The sequence below is a fragment of the Electrona antarctica genome (assembly GCF_951216825.1).
Source record: "Electrona antarctica genome assembly, chromosome: 19".
Classification (NCBI taxonomy): Eukaryota; Metazoa; Chordata; class Actinopteri; order Myctophiformes; family Myctophidae; genus Electrona; species Electrona antarctica.
This window is the reverse complement of record NC_136800.1, coordinates 31616781-31636324: the sequence shown is the minus strand read 5'-3', so window position 1 is coordinate 31636324 and position 19544 is coordinate 31616781. Positions and strand designations below refer to the sequence as shown.

General features: G+C 45.4%; 1 protein-coding gene across 2 annotated transcripts in view; it reads right to left on the bottom strand.

Moving 5' to 3' along the window:
• LOC306943326 (neuropilin-1a-like) overlaps positions 1 to 19544 on the bottom strand; it is a 160892-nt gene that overhangs the window by 30168 nt on the left and 111180 nt on the right. For both annotated transcript variants that reach the window (XM_079529583.1, XM_079529582.1), the window contains 3 exons: positions 16871 to 17052; positions 7125 to 7352; positions 3238 to 3408 (listed from right to left, as the gene is read on the bottom strand). In XM_079529583.1, the coding sequence (XP_079385709.1) occupies positions 3238 to 3408; positions 7125 to 7352; positions 16871 to 17006 (535 nt within the window). In that variant the 5' untranslated portion in view covers positions 17007 to 17052. The remainder of the gene's footprint in view (positions 1 to 3237; positions 3409 to 7124; positions 7353 to 16870; positions 17053 to 19544) is intronic.

Below are 19544 nucleotides of genomic sequence, written 5' to 3'. Positions count from 1 at the left end.
AAAGTTTGCGTCCTCCTGGCTACCCGTAGGGCAGTCAATCACAGCAGTAAATGTTTTAGCTGCAACGCCTCCGGGACTGCACATCTCCCATTGTTCCCATTGTTCGGAGCGTGCTGGCGGACACTGGCCCGGCACTGCGGTTCAGGGAAGGGTCGCTCGCGCACAGCGCATTCATCCAGGCATGTACTGTAGGTACATGATTATAGCTGCTAGCGTGCAGTACAAGCACCGTAGGGCACGTATGGACACAGTCACATACTCACGTATGGACACGGTCACATACTCACGTATGGACACGGTCACATACTCACGTATGGACACAGTCACATACTCACGTATGGACACAGTCACATACTCACGTATGGACACAGTCACATACTCACGTACACACACTGACACATGATGTATACAACCGATGGACTCAGACACACATGCTGGTTGAACTCTGGAGGCCACTGTGTCCAGTTCCTCACAGCAGGGGGTCTTAAGGGAAGGAAGAGGAGTGGGCAAGTCGGGAAGTGGTTTGCGTGTGTTTACGTGTGTGTGTGTGTGTGTGTGTGTGTGTGTGTGTGTGTGTGTGTGTGTGTGTGTGTGTGTGTGTGCGTGTGCGTGCAGTGTGTGGAGACCTCAATGCCTCACACTGAGTCATTAGTACAATTAACACAACAGAGTCACTTTGCCACACCACAAAGAATCTGCAGCGCGGCATCTCTATCAACGTAGCAACGTGCCTCGCATCGTAGCAACGTGCCTAGCATCGTAGCAACGTGCCTCGCATCGTAGCAACATGGATAGCATCGTCATGAATGCATAACCAGAAGATGAAATCTTCAGAATCTCTCACACCTGGATCTTGTTGTCGCCTCTCGCCTCTGAAAGACCCCCCCCGCCCCCCCCCCCCCCCCCGCTCTCTCTCTTTTCATTTCAATTTTCTGCCTTTAATTTCTATTCATGAGTCAAACCCCTCCTGTCTCCATCACAGCGGGCAAGCAGACAACTTCAAACCCAATTGCTCTCTCTCTCTTTCTTTCTCTACCTCTCTCTACCTCTCTCTCTCTCGTCCAAAATGAAAAGAGCCTTATCTGACGCACCGTCGACAGTTCAGCAGATCAAAGAGCTGGTGTGTGTGTGTGTGTGTGTGTGCACGCGCGCGCGTGTGTGTGTGTGTGTGTGTGTGTGTGTGTGTGTGTGTGTGTGTGTGTGTGTGTGTGTGTGTGTGTGTGTGTGTGTGTGTGTGTGTTTGTGTGTGTGTGTGTGCTTGCGCAGGGGAGGTGGTGTGGAGCATATCTGACAGCCAGAAGAGAGAGAAGACAGATAGTGATAAATTGACAGGGGTATTTGTGCTGTCTAAGATTCTCAGACAGCATAAATGTGTGATTGTTTGTGTGCGTGTGTGTGTGTGTGTGTGTGTGTGTGTGTGTGTGTGTGTGTGCGTGCGTGCGTGCGTGCGTGCGTGCGTGCGTGCGTGCGTGCGTGCGTGCGTGCGTGCGTGCGTGCGTGCGTGCGTGCGTGCGTGCGTGCGTGCGTGCGTGCGTGCGTGCGCGCGTGCGTGCGTGCGTGCGTGCACGAGTGTGTGTGTTTGCATGTGAATGTGTGAGTGTATCTGTATATGCATGGACATGCTCGCAAAAAGCATGTGTGTTTTATTTTGTTTATGTCAGACTCATAAACATCATATGAAAGCAATAACTCACACAGGCAATCATAATCATATATCAATATGCAGCTCTGACTTTGCTGAAAACCTTAACGACACCTTTCTCCTGTCATCAACGGCCCAAATGAATCTCTTTCTGCAGTTCTGCGTGTCGTCCTTTGCGGTGGATTTACTTTTCCTCAGAGACGTTGCTCTATCCACTCCATCAGAGACGTTGCTCTATCCACTCCATCGCAGTAAGCCTCCACAGAGATCAAAGTTCACCTTACATTTTGTTGGCCTAGTTCAGTGGTTCCCAAAGTGGGGTCCGGGGACCCCCAGGGGTCCTTGATGGAGTTCCAGGGGGTCCCCAGCTAAATGATAGTTTGGAACCAAATGGACCCTTATGGGTCTGTAACTCTGAGAGTGTACAAATGGAACCAAATGGACCCGTCGGGTTCCATTTGATTTTACACTAAATTGGGGGTCCCAGAGATAGAAATGCCATTAAATGGGGGTCTGTAGACTAATTCATGTCAAACTGGGGGTCCTTGAAATTAAATGGGTTGAGAATCACTGCTAGATTCGTAAAAATCTTCTCTTATGGGGTCCGCAGGATAATTAGTGTCAATTTGGGGGTCCTTGACATGAATACGTTTGGGAACCCCTGGCCTAGTGGCCTTGACCTCTACAGTTACTAGCCTAACAGTTATTATACCACCTAACAACCAATCGGATTGCGTGATTCGACCAACTCATTTCATAATGTCTGCAGCAATATAGAACGCGATGAAATGTGTATTTCCATCTGCCATCTGGGATATGAAGAGCTTCATCTCACACCAGTCCTACTTTCAACCCTCTGGAGAAGAGCCGCACGACACACGCACATGGACGTACGTACACACACACACACACACACACACACACACACACACACACACACACACACACACACACACACACACACACACACACACACACACACACACACACACACACACACACACATTCCTAAACAAGGGGTCAATAGGTCAGGGTCGCCGGTGTGAACCAGCCCCGTTATGACCTCACATAAGTGAATTCACTAGGGGGGAGAGTTCTCACATGATGCATTCATAAAAGAACAGCACAAAGGATCTCATACCATAACCACGCATTAAAGACGACCCTTTAAGCTAATAATAATGTGTGAAATGTGCCTGCTGGGTTTGTTTGGCTGCACATTTGTGGGCCAGTGGGTCACGAGTTTGTAAAAGTAGGTCACGCCAAATGGCTTCTGAAGGAGCAGACCACAAGCTGCACAGCTTATGTCATATCCACACAGGGCGTGTTTTATGACCCCTTTGTGTGACCCCCGGGACGTTCAAATCCATTTACAATCCATAATAAAATGAAAGACATGGTTGTCAATCCAAACAGAAGACTGCATTTATATGGTATGTGCTTGTACTGTATTGTATTGTGTTCATTGTAATTCACTGTGAAGGCACACAGGACACAATTCTATTCCATCTATTCTACTCTAATCTGATTTGAATGTATCCGATCTTACTATTCTATGCTACGACTGCATCCATGGTCATACTGGGTGGACTCACCCTCGTCGGAGTGTCCCACAGGCAGGCTCCTTTCGCGGACGGTGTAGTTGGCGGAGAAGCCCTCCTTGGCGATGGCGTTGTCCGTGGTGATGGTCATGGACAGGATGCCCGTGTAGGAGACGACACGGCCCGGTGACGTCTGCCCACAGTACCTTCCGATGTGAGGACCCACTGGAGGAGCGACAGACAGGTGAGACACGGAACGATGGAGATTGGGGGTGCATGAGGAGGATAATGTAAGGAGGTAGTGACAGAAAAGGGAGAGTGGAGAGGAAGGGAGAAACACAAGGTCAATTTCATGGCCCATAAGCAAGCAAACATGCTGACTGTTCCCTTTTGTTTCCTGAATGTACTTTTTCCAGTGCCTATTTTTGGGCATGTTATTATAGGCAGAAAATGGAAAATAAAGATTTTTGCAATTCATGGTATGACGAACTATATAGGACTAAAGTGGCTAAATTAACTTTAAGAATAGTCGGATCCCTTTCAGTTTGTCTGCTTCAGACTAACAAGGTGCTCCAATCTATCACGTATCAGAAGTGATGCAAACCTGGAGACGTGAATAAAGATAACAAGGCAGGTACAGTGCATTCTCGCCTTTGTGTCTGTGTGTCTGGTAGAGCCGTATATAATCTCAAGAAACAATGGAATGAAAAGAATGCCCACATACCAGATTCTCATCTTCTGCATTGTCTCAACTATCCTGTGGGATCTCTCTTTCCCATTTTCGAATGCAATGAAGCGAAATCTGTATTTGTGCTCACATTCCTTTTCCCATTTCAAGGCAGTCAGCCGGCACTCTTGTTCAAAATGGCTTAACGGCGACTGCAACAGCAGGATGGACGGCGCTTTCCACCATGACCCACAGCAAGGAGTGTATTGGGACTGAAAACACTGTGCTTTGAGATGCATCAATTCAGGCTGTGCTTTGGCATTCTGCGCCCATGTATGATTGTGTCAAATCCTCAGAGCGAGCGCGAGCAAGCGAGCGAGCACATGTGTAAGATGCTCTGGTGTTACAGCTGTGAAATGTGTGTCTGGGCCCCTCCTTCAGGACAGAGACGGTCTGTTATCTGGGTTGACACACATGTTCCCTCAGTGAAGACGAGGCTTTGGCTCACGTTCAAGCCATCACAAACATCATGCCATGTACGCAAGCATGCATGCACAGCTGCACACTCTCCGGAATTCAAATGTGCACATGCACACCTAAACATGTGCACGTACAACATGTGCTCATATGCAGAAAGAAATGGGCACACGCGCACACACAAACATGAAATACATAAATGCATACAAAAATAAGATCAATGAAGCTCATGTATGTGAATGAGCGCATGCACGCACAAGCACACATCCTTCACCAGAATAACGCTGGCATGTTATATATGCTGGCATGGCTTTAAAGTGACTGTTATTGTTTGGGTCTCCGCTGGCTGTATATACCTGTGCCAATCTTTGCAAGCCTTGTGTTCGCATGCCAGTCTCCTCCCTGGCAGTGGCACTGGGTCAGAAGGGGAGGGAAGCCTGGCACTGTCACACACAAGGCAGTGAGCACAGCATGGGGTAGCCCACTGCAGACCCCCCCTGGCACTTTACAAGGTATGTTTCCTCCCGGCATTATCTTTATGCCGTCACGGAGAATTAAACAACAAAGGAACCCGGGGGAATGCAGTCCAGAGAAGAAGGGATATAGCGAGGATGTGAGAGATGGATAAAGCAGGTGGGTTCTCCTGTCTGGGGAAGGGATGTTCTCAAAGTGGTTTGTGAAGGAACAATGGCCCAATGCAGAGAAACTGTCTCTCTTCTAGCTGCTCTTAATCTGACTGAAGACGGACAGAGAGTAATGAGCTCCAGGATGAGGCTCCGGGGCTTTGGGAGTGAAGCAAATGGAGTTGTATGTACCAGACCCTATTCTCTACACAGTGTGGCCTCTCAGATAGTACAGACATTAATGGTTATGTACTTATGGTTTGGTATTAGTGTTATGATACAGTATACTCTGTTCTGTCTCCGTGAACAGTGCCTAGGGTGTGGTTGGTTATTGAGCAATATTACACAAGAGGTTGTTCTTTACTGTTATTACTGCCATTACAGTGATGCGGCTAGGAACAAGGTGCCTCTATTTACATCATTGAAGCCGAAAATATTGTGTAATGTGTAATATTATGACTACAATGATGAAGGTTACTGCCCTTTTGTTATTAACATTATTATGCACAGTCCAGTACAGTACAGACACTATCTGACATGCTTACGATTTCCTTTGTCTTGCACTATGCAAGCACTGTTGATGGCGTACAGTGTTGTATTATGTACTATTTTTGTATATTTTGCCAATTATGTGATGTCTTTTTACCCCGCTGTATCTACAATACAAGTTCTTGCCCTGTAATCTGTATTGTAATTGCTGTGCTGCCTTTGGTGCCTGAATTTCACTCGCACAATCTAAAAGGGTCTTATCTTATCTTAACAATAACTTTGGATAAGCAATCTATAAATGCAAACCACTTATAATTATTACCACAGCTACACTACAGCTACTGTCCATTCTACTCCTCCTTCCCTGATCTCCTTCTCTCCCACATTGCCTCCGTTCCATCATCAATCTTCATCTGTCTTTCTCTCCCCTGAACATCTGTAGACACACACACACACGCGCCACCCCAGTAACACACTCACACCTGTAGGGACTCGGGAGGCACCACAAATCCCATAATATCCTGCCTAATCTGACCCTGACTTGAAGGGATTCCATTTGCACTTAAGGTGGTTTCATTTTATGCTCTCAAGAGTTAAATTATTGTTAAACATCTGCATTACATAATTCACAAGAAGTCTAGAGAATGTAGAAGAATTGTTATTTTGATCCAAGTCTATCTATCTACTATCTATTCATCCATCCATGTATTCATCAATCTACATTACCTATCCATCTACCTATATGAGTCCTCCCCCCCCCCCCCACACCCCCTCCAGTCTCGGTATACATCTATTACTCTACCTCCGGACCCCCACTGTCCTCTCTTCCTCACCATCTGTGGGTGAACCGTTCCAACCTCTCCTCCTCCTCCTCCTCCTCTTCATCCTTCTTGTGTCCTTCACCTCTGTGCACGTGGATCTATCTCTATCACTCTACACCCCCCCCCCCCCCCCCCCATCATCCCTCACCTGTGGGGAAACCACATCATTGTCTTCCCTTCGAGTATTCTGCTTCCCTTTTCTATTTATCATCACCTTCATCATGACCGCTCCTCCTCACTTTGCTTGCACTGTTTCTACCACTTCTATGTATTTCTGCATGTTTAGAAATAGATGAAATGTAGAAAAATGACTGGCGTAGTGTACAATTTAGGCTTTGCCAGCTTGATTTATCTTTTGTTATACATTTGACCTAGACTATCTGTTACGGTGGAGGTGTGTGCTGTAAGCCTATCTGATTTCAGTAGCTTGCACCCATGCATAGGCTGGAAAGGCAGTACAATCCTCAGTGTTAGTTAAACCACTTTCAATCTGGCTTCCGTATCTTGGGAATGTTTTAATGCATTGCAACTGCATTGCAACGCGTTGTGAGCTGCAGTTGTGAGCTTGCAGATCAGCTAGTTTGTTCTATTTGTGGTAGGCTACAACAAAATTCATTTAGGGCTTTAGGTTAACTCTAGAATGAAAAATGAACCCAAGTAGTGTTAGTAGAAGATACAGCAAGTAGGAGGTCCCAGTACCATCCCCACACAGCTATTTACTTACCACTAAATTCTAAACGGACATGTACTGTACTTAAACTGAACCCCTGACTCCCTAGCTTTGAGTCAGACAGAAATCTATTTTAAGTCATTGTCCCAGAATGCCTCCCTCCCTCCCTCCTCCCTCCCTCCCCCTGTGCTCACCGGCAGGGAAGCCGTCCCAGATCTCCAGCCAGTCATAGCGGCACAGAGCGCCTGGCGGCGGCGTGGTGTCGGGCTCCATGTCGAAGTTGTCGAACTCCACCACGATCTCGAACATTTTGGGAGCGAAGATCATGAAGGTGCAGTCCAGGTTGTTGGGGTACTTCTCGGGGAAGCCCGGCGTCCGGATCACCCCCCTGGAGGCCGTGAAGTTCCGGCTACATTCTGGACCTGTTGGTTGTCGAGAGAGAGAGAGAGAGAGAGAGATGTTGGAGCTCCGGATAACAAAATACAAATTCTTAAGTGTTTATTAACAGGCTTAACTGTGAAAAATTAAAATTGTATTCTTTTATTTTGTATTTTTTATGTTTATTTTTTTGCGGCTTTCACCTTTATTTTATATATATTTTTATAGAGGGACAGACAGTAGGCTGACAGGAAATGGGGGAGAGAGATGGGGGAGTGACATGCAGCAAAGGCCGTCGGGATCGGGAGTCGAACCCGCGGCACAGTACCAGACTTGGACTACCGGCCAAGGTCCCTGGACCGCTGAGCCACGGCCCAGGCCGTCCAAATTTTATTCTGACCCCTCCACGAAAAGGCCTCGTTGTCCTGACCCCTTATCCATCATTTATACATTATGGATAATTAGTATGGACTTAAACTGTTATTCATCTATAGTAGGCCTACTCAAATATTTATCATCATTATTATTGATGAGATAAGCAGGATAAGATTTTTAGCTGCGACCACAGTGCTAGTATAAGCCAGTATAAGTATAAGGTCAGTCTGCCATTTGCCGTCAGTTGCTATGTCTGTTTTCCCAAGATGTTAAGCTCCAACTGAGAACAGTTTACACACTTGTTTACATAACGTTGTTGTGTTTTGGAGTAATTTGACATATGATTTGCAAAAATGCTACCAAAAATACCTAATGTATCCTAAAAATAATCAAATCATTTTTTTGCGTTTGACTCTTGTCCAGATCTGTCATGAGACTCATGACATGAAATGAAACTTGTCATTTTGATCGTGCCTTTCTGTCTGAAATGCTGCATGTCTAATGGCAACCAAAACAACAACTCTTGCGAGAGATACACAAACACACACTTTATTGTCCTCCCGTACCAATCACACTAATCCTTCCAGACAAAGCATGCTGGGACCCCCAGTCCCGGAGCCAGGAGACTGTCTGTATGTCTGTGCACCACTGTGTGTGTGTGTGTGTGTGTGTGTGTGTGTGTGTGTGTGTGTGTGTGTGTGTGTGTGTGTGTGTGTGTGTGTGTGTGTGTGTGTGTGTGTGTGTGTGTGTGTGTGTGTGTGTGCGCTCGTGTTTTGACTGGAGGCTGATTGGTATTTATTGACTGCTGCAGACAGACACTTCAGGCTGTTTATGGCAGCTAGGGTCCCCTCACCAGAATGCGCACACGCGCGCACACACACACACACACACACACACACACACACACGCGCGCGCGCGCACGCGTGCACGCACACATACACACACAAAAGCAGCCAGCCACAGCAGCAGCTCTCAGCGGGTCTCAGCAGAGTCCAGCTGTACCTCAGACAGTCACACAGCTCTTTGTTCTGTCGTCTACTGTCTGTCCTCAACCATCAGTGTACTGTACTGACCCCCTTCTACGAGCCACTGACCCACACACACACACACACACACACACTCACACACACACACACACACACACACACACACACACACACACACACACACACACACACACACACACACACACACACACACTCACCCCACACACACACACTCAAAACAACTGCCCAATTGCAAAGCAAGGACTTATGGGTGACCAAAACCAACACTTCAATAACATGACACGCCTGGTGGACGGTTTTTATCAGTGCTTTTAGCACAGTATAGTAGCGTGAGGCTCTCCTCAACCCAGGACAGTATTGTGCATGGTTTAATGTGTATTATTGTTTTATCATGACCTACATTTTATCTGTGCAAAGATTCCTCTTACTTTTAGAGTTTTATTCTTCCTCTGTGCAATTATACCACTTAAGCCATAGATATCTTTGCCAAATGTAGGGCATTCTCAACAGCAATTCTCATCTTCGCAGAATGTTTGCCTAATTTCGCTGAAAGTGAGATGTTCCCGTATTATGACCTGGTCAGAATAGGGACGTTCCGTTTCATGTGGTTAACCCATTTTGGGCGGGAACCCCTTTTGGTGTTAGCATTATGTTATGCTTTAGCTATTGAAAAATAGCAGATCTACAAGCTCATAGGTCACGAGCTTGTAGGTCTGCTATTTTTGAAAAATCGTGAAAATATTTAGGAGGATTTAGAATATTTTTTTTAAATTTCGAGGTCAGGTCAAAATGGGTTAACCCTCTAAGACCTGAGGCCGATTCTACAAACGTCTTTTTTTTCACGCTGCTTTCTGAAAAACGATATCAGTGGTTCTCAAACGTTGTCAAGGACCCCCAAAAGCATTATGTATTTGGCCGCCGACCCCCAGCTAAAAATATCTTTGTTCCAGTTAGTAATGTTCGCTATATATTCAAAGATTTGCACAAAATTTCAAGATTTTTCAAAAATAGCTCACACAAAATAGCTCACACTCACGCTATTTTAGCTAAAGTTATGCTATTTTCGCACTAAAATAGCTCCGACTCACGCTATTATTTTAATAGCCAACTGATGTGCTATATTCTGTGTATAACTAAAATCTAAAATGACACAGTTTCAGTGGGTTAATGTATGAAACGTAGCCTATACTATATAAATAAAGTTTGCTTTGAAATCGATGCTCGGCTCTTTGAACATCTCTAAAACTTCTTGAAGGACAACTCCTGCATTTTATTTGAATCTCATGTGATCATCTTGGGCTCCGCAGGGCCGTGTGTTTCTGTCTTCTTATTGGTTGTGTTCAATTCTGATGAAAATATGGGTCAAGGTGACTTTGTAAATCAGCCAAGCTGCTTTGGAGAAACTGGAGCTATTTTCCATTAGGGTAAAAGCCGGGGGATTTTAGTATGCCTTGTAGCATGAAATGAAATGGAAAGACTTCATATAAATGCAAAATAGCTGCTAGTGATTATTGTGAAATAATACATGCGAATGGAAATTCATCTCAATCCAGCTCGGTCATAATTAGATACTCAAAATCAAGTCACATTTAATTTGGTTCATGAGTAAATGGGGCAGCGACTGGAACTCAATATAGAACGGCAACTTCGTTGTGAATATCTTTTGAATGTTTGGCAAAAATCCCTGTTTTAAGATTTGACATTAAAATCACGTTAATCTTCAAATGTTGGATTATGAAGTTTAGGATGAAACGCACACGCACACACACACACACACACACACACACACACACACAGACACACACACACACACACACACACACACACACACACACACACACACACACAGACAAGCTCTTTTCCCATGTCCACATGCATCAGTCACCCAGGCAAGCAGAGGTTCCCTCCTGTTGTGTTGAGTGAGTGACATTAGCGAGGTGACAAGACTGTCACTGACCTCCAGGAATAGATGCTATGCAGCTCTGATGAGAGGTCAAACATCCCTCTGAGGGATGTTTGTGTGTGTGTGTGTGTGTGTGCGCGTGCGTGCGTGCGTGCGTGCGTGCGTGCGTGCGTGCGTGCGTGATGGAGAAGATGTTCTCATGTTGCCATGGAGTCAGATGTGACTTGAGTGTTATCTGAGCACAGCGCCACATTATGAAAGTGGAGTGTGCACGTGTATGTCTGTGTGAATGTGTTCTTGTGCTTACAGTATGTGTGTAAACGTGTGCGGCACACACGCAAGCACGCACGCTCGCACACACACACACACGCTCGCGCACGCACACATAGCGTAGCCCCCTTGCTGTTGACACAGGTGGTGTCATTAAACAGGAGACATGATGAATGGGGTATAGGAGGAGGAGAGGCGAGAGATGAGGCAGGGTTCGATCGTGCTCAGCTGGTACACCTCTCTCCTTGGATGTGAGTGTGTGCATGTGCATGTGCATTTGTGTGTGTGTGTGTGTGTGTGTGTGTGTGTGTGTGTGTGTGTGTGTGTGTGTGTGTGTGTGTGTGTGTGTGTGTGTGTGGCGTGCGTGCGTGCGTGCGTGCGTGCGTGCGTGCGTGCGTGCGTGCGTGCGTGCGTGCGTGCGTGCGTGCGTGCGTGCGTGCGTGCGTGCGTGCGTGCGTGCGTGCGTGCGTGCGTGCAACAAATCGATCGTAAGAAAGGTTTCGTGTGTGTATACACAGGAGAAAATCTATACGAGTAAAAGGATACACTATACGTATTTAAATACAATATACTGTACACCAGCACATTTGTATACTACTGATCAGCTGTTTACAGTCAAAACAATTTTATTGTGAATAAACTACAGCCTTTATCAACCCTCCATCTATCCCTCCATTCCTCCATCCATCCTCAGCCCACCAATCAACAGGAGATCCTAGTCCTCACCGCAGGCTTGACAAAGTCTTGGGGAAAAAAACACCCCCCACAACCCAGAAGACCACAGAGACATGTGTTCCTGGTTACCAAGGGACACCGAAAAAAGCATGATGGGAAAGAGAGGGAAGAAGAGAGAGAGAGAGAGAGAGAGAAGATGGGACAAATATAGTCGTGCCTGAAGACAGCTCATCATCAGCTATCATTTGTAAAACCTCTGATGCGCAGGTTGGGACCGGCGGAGGGTGGAGTTACGGGTTAGTGTGGTTAAGGGAGGCGGACGGATGCCATTATTAGCCCCAGGGTTTCACTGTCCCCGCAAGTCCACGCCGCACCCTATCTTTATCAGCGGGCGAATCACACGCTCCTCGTCCTCTATGCGTACGCTCTGCGTTTTCTGAGGTTCTTTACTTATCGTAATGAAAGACCTGGGGAGAGAGAAGGGGGAGGGAGTTAGGGAGACAGAGAGAGAGAGAGAGAAAGAGAGACAGGCAAGGAGGGATGGAGGGAGGGATAGGAAGAGATTGAGAGAAAGAGAAGGAAGGAGAGAAAGAGAAGGAAGGAGAGACAGAAAATAAAGAAGAGGGAGAGTCTGATAGAGAAAAATGAAAATGTGCAGAGAGAGAGATCATAAGGGAGACAGAAATATATATAGATAGAGAGAGAGAGAGAGAGAGAGGGGGGGGGGGGGGGGGGGGGGGGGGGGAGGGAGGGGGAGAGAATAGAAATAGACCAAGAGCGGTGAAGGGAGGAGAAGACATATGCGAGACACTGTGAGATAGAGTGAAGGAGGGTTATAGACAGTGAAGCAGACAGACAGAGAGGGAGAGAGAGAGAGAGGGAGAGAGAGAGAGAGAGAGAGAGAGACAGTAGCACAAAGAGGGGGAGTTCCCACCAGAGACCAGGCTATATCTTTCTAAATGGGACCAGTGAAACCATCGAAGGGGAGTTGCAATATGTTGTTGTGACTGTAATGGATTTTAAATGTGACTGGAGGGAAGGCAGCGGCAGGGGATTACCAAGGTGAATACATGAGGGGATTACCAAGGTGAATACATGAGTCACTTTTAACTTGTTAGGGACTACAGGACCTGTATTCAGGCCAGCACACGCAAATACTATACGCACACACACAAACTGGCCTAGATTCTGGGTCTTCTCCTGTGCCAGTGTATCCATCTCATGTGCAGGTCACCCTGGTGCCTCCAAGGACAAACAGCCCATTAACTAAATGAGCCTGAGGACCTCGACACCTGTCTGTACCACACACACACACACACACACACACACACACACACACACACACACACACAGATGGGCAGGCGTGCGCAGCCCAGACGCACACACGCGCACGCACACACACACACACACACACACAGATGGGCAGGCGTGCGCAACACAGACGCACACACGCACACGCACACGCACACGCACACACACACACACACACACACACACACACACACACACACACACACACCCAGATGGATAGCCAGAGCGACGGATGGATGGACATGCAAGCACAGACACACCAGTGGAAAATTCCAAGCTCAACCTAAACCGTTCATCCTTCAGCCAAAACAGTAGCAGGGAGAAAGGAGACACAGACAGGATGTGACTAAAGCAACAACAGGAAATGGTTTCTTGTGTCTCCGTCTCACTGACAAAGGCGAGGCGGGGACAGTAGCAGCCCGCAGGGAACCATTGACCTGATGAACAAGCCTTATTCACTGCTGTAATCCCCTTTACACTGGCATTTCACTTCAGAGACCGAGAGCTAAAGGTTTACCTGGAACAGGGCCATTCTAAAGCAAGACTTATTATACAGTCGGTGTCGGTAGCTTTAATTTTTCCAAACTATTATATTATTGGCATTTAACTTAAGAGATTTAAAGCTAAAAGTTTACCTGAAACTTGGGAAGAGTTTGTGTCTGAAACCTAAGCAGTCCCCAGTCAGTGAAACCCAGTCAGTGAAAGTTGCATTTTTCCAAACTACTCTTTCAATACTTTTTACAGTACTTTCTAAAAGAAAGGACGGAATGTAACTTTGGGTTTATCGATTTTTTGAACAAAACTCTCCTTTTGTAAAATGATTGCCAGCCCCAGGGCTTAAGTTACCTATACTTTCCTCGCCTTGGAATATAAACCTATTTTTCTTTTATTAGCAGCCATATCTTACTTCAGTACTTTTTCTTCTTGCAGATCTAATAAAATACAGAGAGATTCGTGCCAAGGCTATTTCTAGAGCAGGAGGCATTTTCGTGAATATGGATTAACGGCGCATTTGTCCTTTTGGAAGAAAATCACTCCTTTTGTTCATTAAAGGTCAACCACCTTGTCTGGGTAATTCGTACACATGTACTTCGTACTGTGCACATGGGAGCGCCAGGTGAGGGTTATTCCTGTACTGAATGAGTCTGTCAACAGTTATTGCTCTCTGGAGACCCATACAAACCGGATGCTTTCAGGTGGTGCGTCTACCTTTGCTATCAGATTTATATCCCGTCCTTATTGGCGTCCGTTCAAGTGGACCCGAGAGACTCTAGCCATTGGCGTCTCTTCAATTTGCCCCACAGGGGGTGGGGGGGTGGGGGGGTGACACATGAAGCAAAAAGGAATGTAGGACATGGGTTCAAGGTTCCTTCCTCAGCTGGGGATTGTTTATCTAGACGCACATCCTCCTGGCCCCTGCTGGGACTCGGACGTTTCTCCAATGGAATCTTGGGTCTTTAGGTTCATATTGGCGCACAGCTACATATTGGTGACCTGGTACGAGCCAGTGAGCCAAAGGGTTTGCGTGCACGCACTGTTTGCACGACCTTGAACTTGGAAGCGTTTGTGGTTTGTGGGAAAGCATAATGACCTCACTCCTTAGAGAGGCTGTTTATGTTTTTCTGGGTTAAATTTAAGCTTCTACAATAGGGACAGACCTGTGGTGCGTATCTGATGTTAACTACGGTGCTTTTGTTTACTACTCTATTCTCGGTTTGTTTGTGCTATACACTCTTGTCCCAGTAGCCGCTAGCTACCGCTTAATGTGTTTTCCCTCAGCACAGCCCATTCAGCTAGAAGGGCAGCTGAATGGGTAGAGAGGCCGCCTGCCTGCCTGGGAAACACAAGGTCCCAGGTTGGATTCCCTGGTCCCATTGGTTAAATATTTATAAAATAAGACTTTAACCACTTTCAAACTGGTGTCCATTATTTTTGTCATATTGTCATTGTATGCTAAATCCAACATTTTCAAAAAGATCTGCACAATATCACAGTGCATGAGGGGAATGGTCAAATGTCATAACATAATAGACAATCTATATATTAGTGTGAATAGGGCATTTATTAATGCAAAAACGAAATGATGAAATGTGGACATACAAGGTATCTGCCCGCAGCCGCAATATGCAATAAAGGCGGTAGAACGCATTAGACATGTGACACGTGTCCATATTTGCTCAATAGCCAATTTTTTTAAATTGTTTAAAACTGTGCTATCCTCTCACCATGAGACTACCTGTTCATGTTTTCACTAATCATCATTATAACAGATTCATGATGCAATGATCCATATTATATATGCGTTATGTCTATGTCGTTTTGTTGCAGTTGTTTTGAGTTCGTATGTATTGTTTTGTTTTGTCTGTTTCAATTGTCTGTAAAAAATATTTTTGGTCTTTATGATGTATATTTTGTAATTTGCAGACCCCCTTGAAAACGAGATGGCTCATCTCAAGTGGTTACTCCTAATAAAGACATTTCAGATTATCATACGACCATCACACATACACCAGCCACCTGGCATCTGGCACCGCTCAAAAATCTAATAGGCTTCTAATGGGTTGTATTGGTGGCTCAGCCAGTTGGTAATGTATACCGTAGATACAGTATGTATGTACGTACGTGTAGATGTATATATGTACTATATAGGCACAGGCCTATTCACAAGGTCATGTGATCAAATCCCGGGACACGTGACCTGTGTTGCACTTTACCACTCTCTATGCTGTCTCGCTCTCCTGTCTTTGTGCTGCCCCAAAAAGCAGAGATTCCATCAAAATTATTATTTTAAAGGCTTCCATTGTCTGTTTTTTTAATGCTGACGGAGAAAGTATGAAAGAGGCAGCATTGCAAATTCAATCGGTTTAATTTCTTATCGTCATGACGTGCCCTCGAATGGCTTTTCCTTGTGATACTGAAACTGACAGAAGCCTTTTTTTTAGGGAATATTTTCTATAAAAGAGACAGAAAAAGATTTGTGACACAGATCCAAGATCCAGAGAACAAAGAACAAAGGCTTAACTCTCAACTAGTAATGTGGATAGATAGATCTCCACAAAGGGCGGGTTCGTTTTCTACCAGGCGGGTTTCAGACAGAGACACACAAAAGACTGCTCAGTTTCAATGACTAGTACAGTACAACACATATATAGAGGTAATGGTTAGAATTGTGATAGTGTGCCTTTAAAGATAATAGTCTTTTCCCAGTGATGGTAGTGGATAAAAGCCCCAGGCTCTATAGACCCATATTCCTGCTAGTGTAAAATTGAATCCGTCCAGGGCTTTCTCTTCTGTCTCCCTACTCCCTCTCTCTTAGCTTCCACTGCCTGATCGGTCTCAGTATAGACACAGCACTGAGATTGGACTGCAGCCTGATCGGTCTCAGTATAGACACAGCACTGAGATTGGACTGCAGGAAAACAACGTCTTGGGCAAAAACTTCACAGCATTAACCACATGAACCCTATAGTGTCCCTTATTCTGGGCATGTCATAATCGGCAAAAAAAGGTGAAAATAGATGGTGAAAATAGAGCAAATTGAGTTGCAACACATTGTGAGCTTCCAGATCGGCTATTTTCAGGGAAGAGATTTGGTGTAGAGGGAGAAAATGAGGGGGCCAAAGAAGGATAGACCCCTGGGGGACCCTGGTCAACATATAGAGTTTAATAGGGTTTAAGTTAAAACAAAAGAAGTCCTCTGAGATCAGGGATTCCTCTCTGAACATATTGATGAACACAAGCATTTGCATTGGCCTGGTTTCTATACCACTTTCGGGCCCCAAAACCCACCATAAATGTTGTTATCCATGAATGATACCACTAAATGGTTCATATATATATATATATATATATATATATATATATATATATATATAATCGTAGATGCATTTGTATTTTACCCAACACGTGTGTCAGTAGACCAGTAGAACTTGAACTAGAACAGTTCCTGCGTCCCAAATGTTTTGAGACAAAACAATATAACATAAGTAACGGAAAAATAAAGGAAGAAATAAACTCTGACCTGTCTTGAAGACCTCGTAGCGAACGGAGAAGCCCGCCCCGTGAGTCTCGTAGTCGGACACGAACTTGATGAGCAGCTGGTTTCCGCTGGATATAATCGGCGAGGGGGCGATCTTCCCACAGAACTTGCCCAGCATGGGAGAGCGCTCGTCGCCTCCGTTGTACACCTCCACATAGTCGTATCTGGAGGAGGAGAGGGTGGAGGAGGAGAGGGTGGAGGAGGAGAGGGTGGAGGAGGAGATGGAGAGGAAGCTGGTTAGAAGTCATCATGTAACATACTAAATAAACATAGGAGTTTGATAGACAAGTGATGATGCTTGACCGTACATAGGGTGATATTTTATTTTATCTGCTTTCTGATGTCACACTGTTGTGAAACCTCCTCAACCCAATCCTAAATAACACCTACATACCCCAAGCCCCATACAAAACACCACCACAATTGGCCTGAGTTGGAGCTTTTGTTGAGAGGTGATGAGAAAAGGAGAGGGAGACAGTAATAGCAATAAAGAGAGTGGAAAGAAATGTGCAAGAGAAAAAGACAGACAGAGGAAGGCAGAAAGAACAAGAGTCAGGGTGAGTCAGGAGTGATTCATGTAGTATAGTGTACATGAGTCACCACCAGAAGCCTCTGTGCCCCGCAGAGCACAGTGTGACTTGATTAGTGACCCTACCTCTACTGCCTTACTTCATCCTTTACCTGTCGGCCCATGACCTGTCCACACCCTGCTGCTACTTATCATCTACATCTACTTTTATGTGCACATGTGTGTTCTGTAGGTGTTTTTGCGTGTGTGTGACTATGAAGATTGTGTGTGGAATGGATACAGTGTACTGTAATGCCTGCACTGTTAGGTTTGTGTTCGTATTTCCATGTGACAGAGTTTAAGGACAAACACTCCCTTATCCCTCTCTCTGCTATGCTGTAGATAATTCAATTACAGCAGCAGCTCCGGAGCAAGGACGCTCCATAACTCACATGAGTGACCAGAGAGAATGCGGAGGTTAACTGGTGAGCTCACCGCTAACTGTTTGTTTGCACAAGGCCATATTCTAAGACAAATTCTGAAGACCAAAGGTGTTTGAGGCGCTTGACACATGCATGCCCCTGCACTTCGGAATGCTCTGCTTTAGGAGCCTATAGACTCGCCTTTATGACGTTTTTACATGCCGTCCGTTTCATTCTTCTGTAATCTTGTTTTATAATTCAGGTGTGAAATATTTCTTCTTGGCTTTTGTTTATTATTGTTTTATAGTCTGTAAAACACCTTGTAACTCTGCTTTGAAAAGTGCTACACAAAGTTAGTTATTTTCATACTATAACAAGCCTTTTCCTGTTGGAGCCAGCTGTGGAAACAACTTGGCTAGGCTTAGCTAAGGCCAAACTACATGAACCTGCAAAGGCACTGATACAGCACTTAAGGCAATAGTTCTCAAAGTGGGGTCCAGGTAGCCCCAGGAAAGGGGTCATTGGGGGGGCAGCAACATTAGTTATATAGCATAAAAATTAGTTTAACCACTTGAACCACATGGCAACAAATATTTTCTGATGGGGATCCGGGGCTAATAATTTGGGGGTGCTTGTCATGAAAAGTTTGGATTAGCACTCACTTAATGCATGGCAGTAGGCTAGACAAGAAGTTGGAGAAGTGGACCCCATTGTGTGTGTGTGTGTGTGTGTGTGTGTGTGTGTGTGTGTGTGTGTGTGTGTGTGTGTGTGTGTGTGTGTGTGTGTGTGTGTGTGTGTGTGTGTGTGTGTGTGTGTGTGTGTGTGTGTGTGTGTAAAGGGCAGAATGTCCACTCTCCTTCTGCAACTACGGTATTTACAACAACGTGCCCTTGAGCATCCTTAATCCTTGACATCCTTAATGCTCCAGCAGAGCCGCTAGTCAAAGGCAGAATATATGGCTCTGGTTGCACTGGGCAGCTCTGTATGAATGTGCGTTGAGAAGCAGCCGATTGCTGAAAAAGAATATGTTGTGTGCTCAATCAGCAAACCTTACATAAGATAAATGAAAGTTGAAAACAAGCCTCTTCCTCTTCGACCCAGCTGTAGAAACAATGTGGCTAGGCTAACATCTTAGCCAAGGCTGAACTAGCTAATACAACATCAACAGAACTTTGCTAACACAAACAGCCGTTCACCACCGCTATAGCTACTTCATCAGCATTCAGCAGGTTTTGGCCAAAGCCTCTTCCAACCAGACAGCTTACAGTATGTTATTTGCTCTCCAAGAAAACTTGGAACAGAATTTGCAAAGCAATTCAACTGTTCAACAATAGATTTGCGTTTTTGTTAACGATGTTGGCACAAGGTAAAAGCTTGCCAACACTGTGAAGTTTTTAAAAGATAAACACCTATTCCCAGGCACTGAGTGGGGTATTTGCTTTTCTCACACACGTCTTTCATAGCCCTCTTAATTCAGAGTTGTTTGTTTTTTCACTGTTAACAGCTCAGCTGACACATGGTGAACATGTGGACAACAAACAATGTTCAACCACTGAGGATAAACACAAGACGTGTGTCAGTCAAACTCAATTATTTTGTTATGAGAGATAATTTGGACTTTCATACAGAAAGCATTGAGCTGACAGTCAGAGAGAGCAGGCACATGGTTCTGTGTATTGCTTAATTAACTACATCTGCACCTGTAATCTTTCTATTATGGACTATG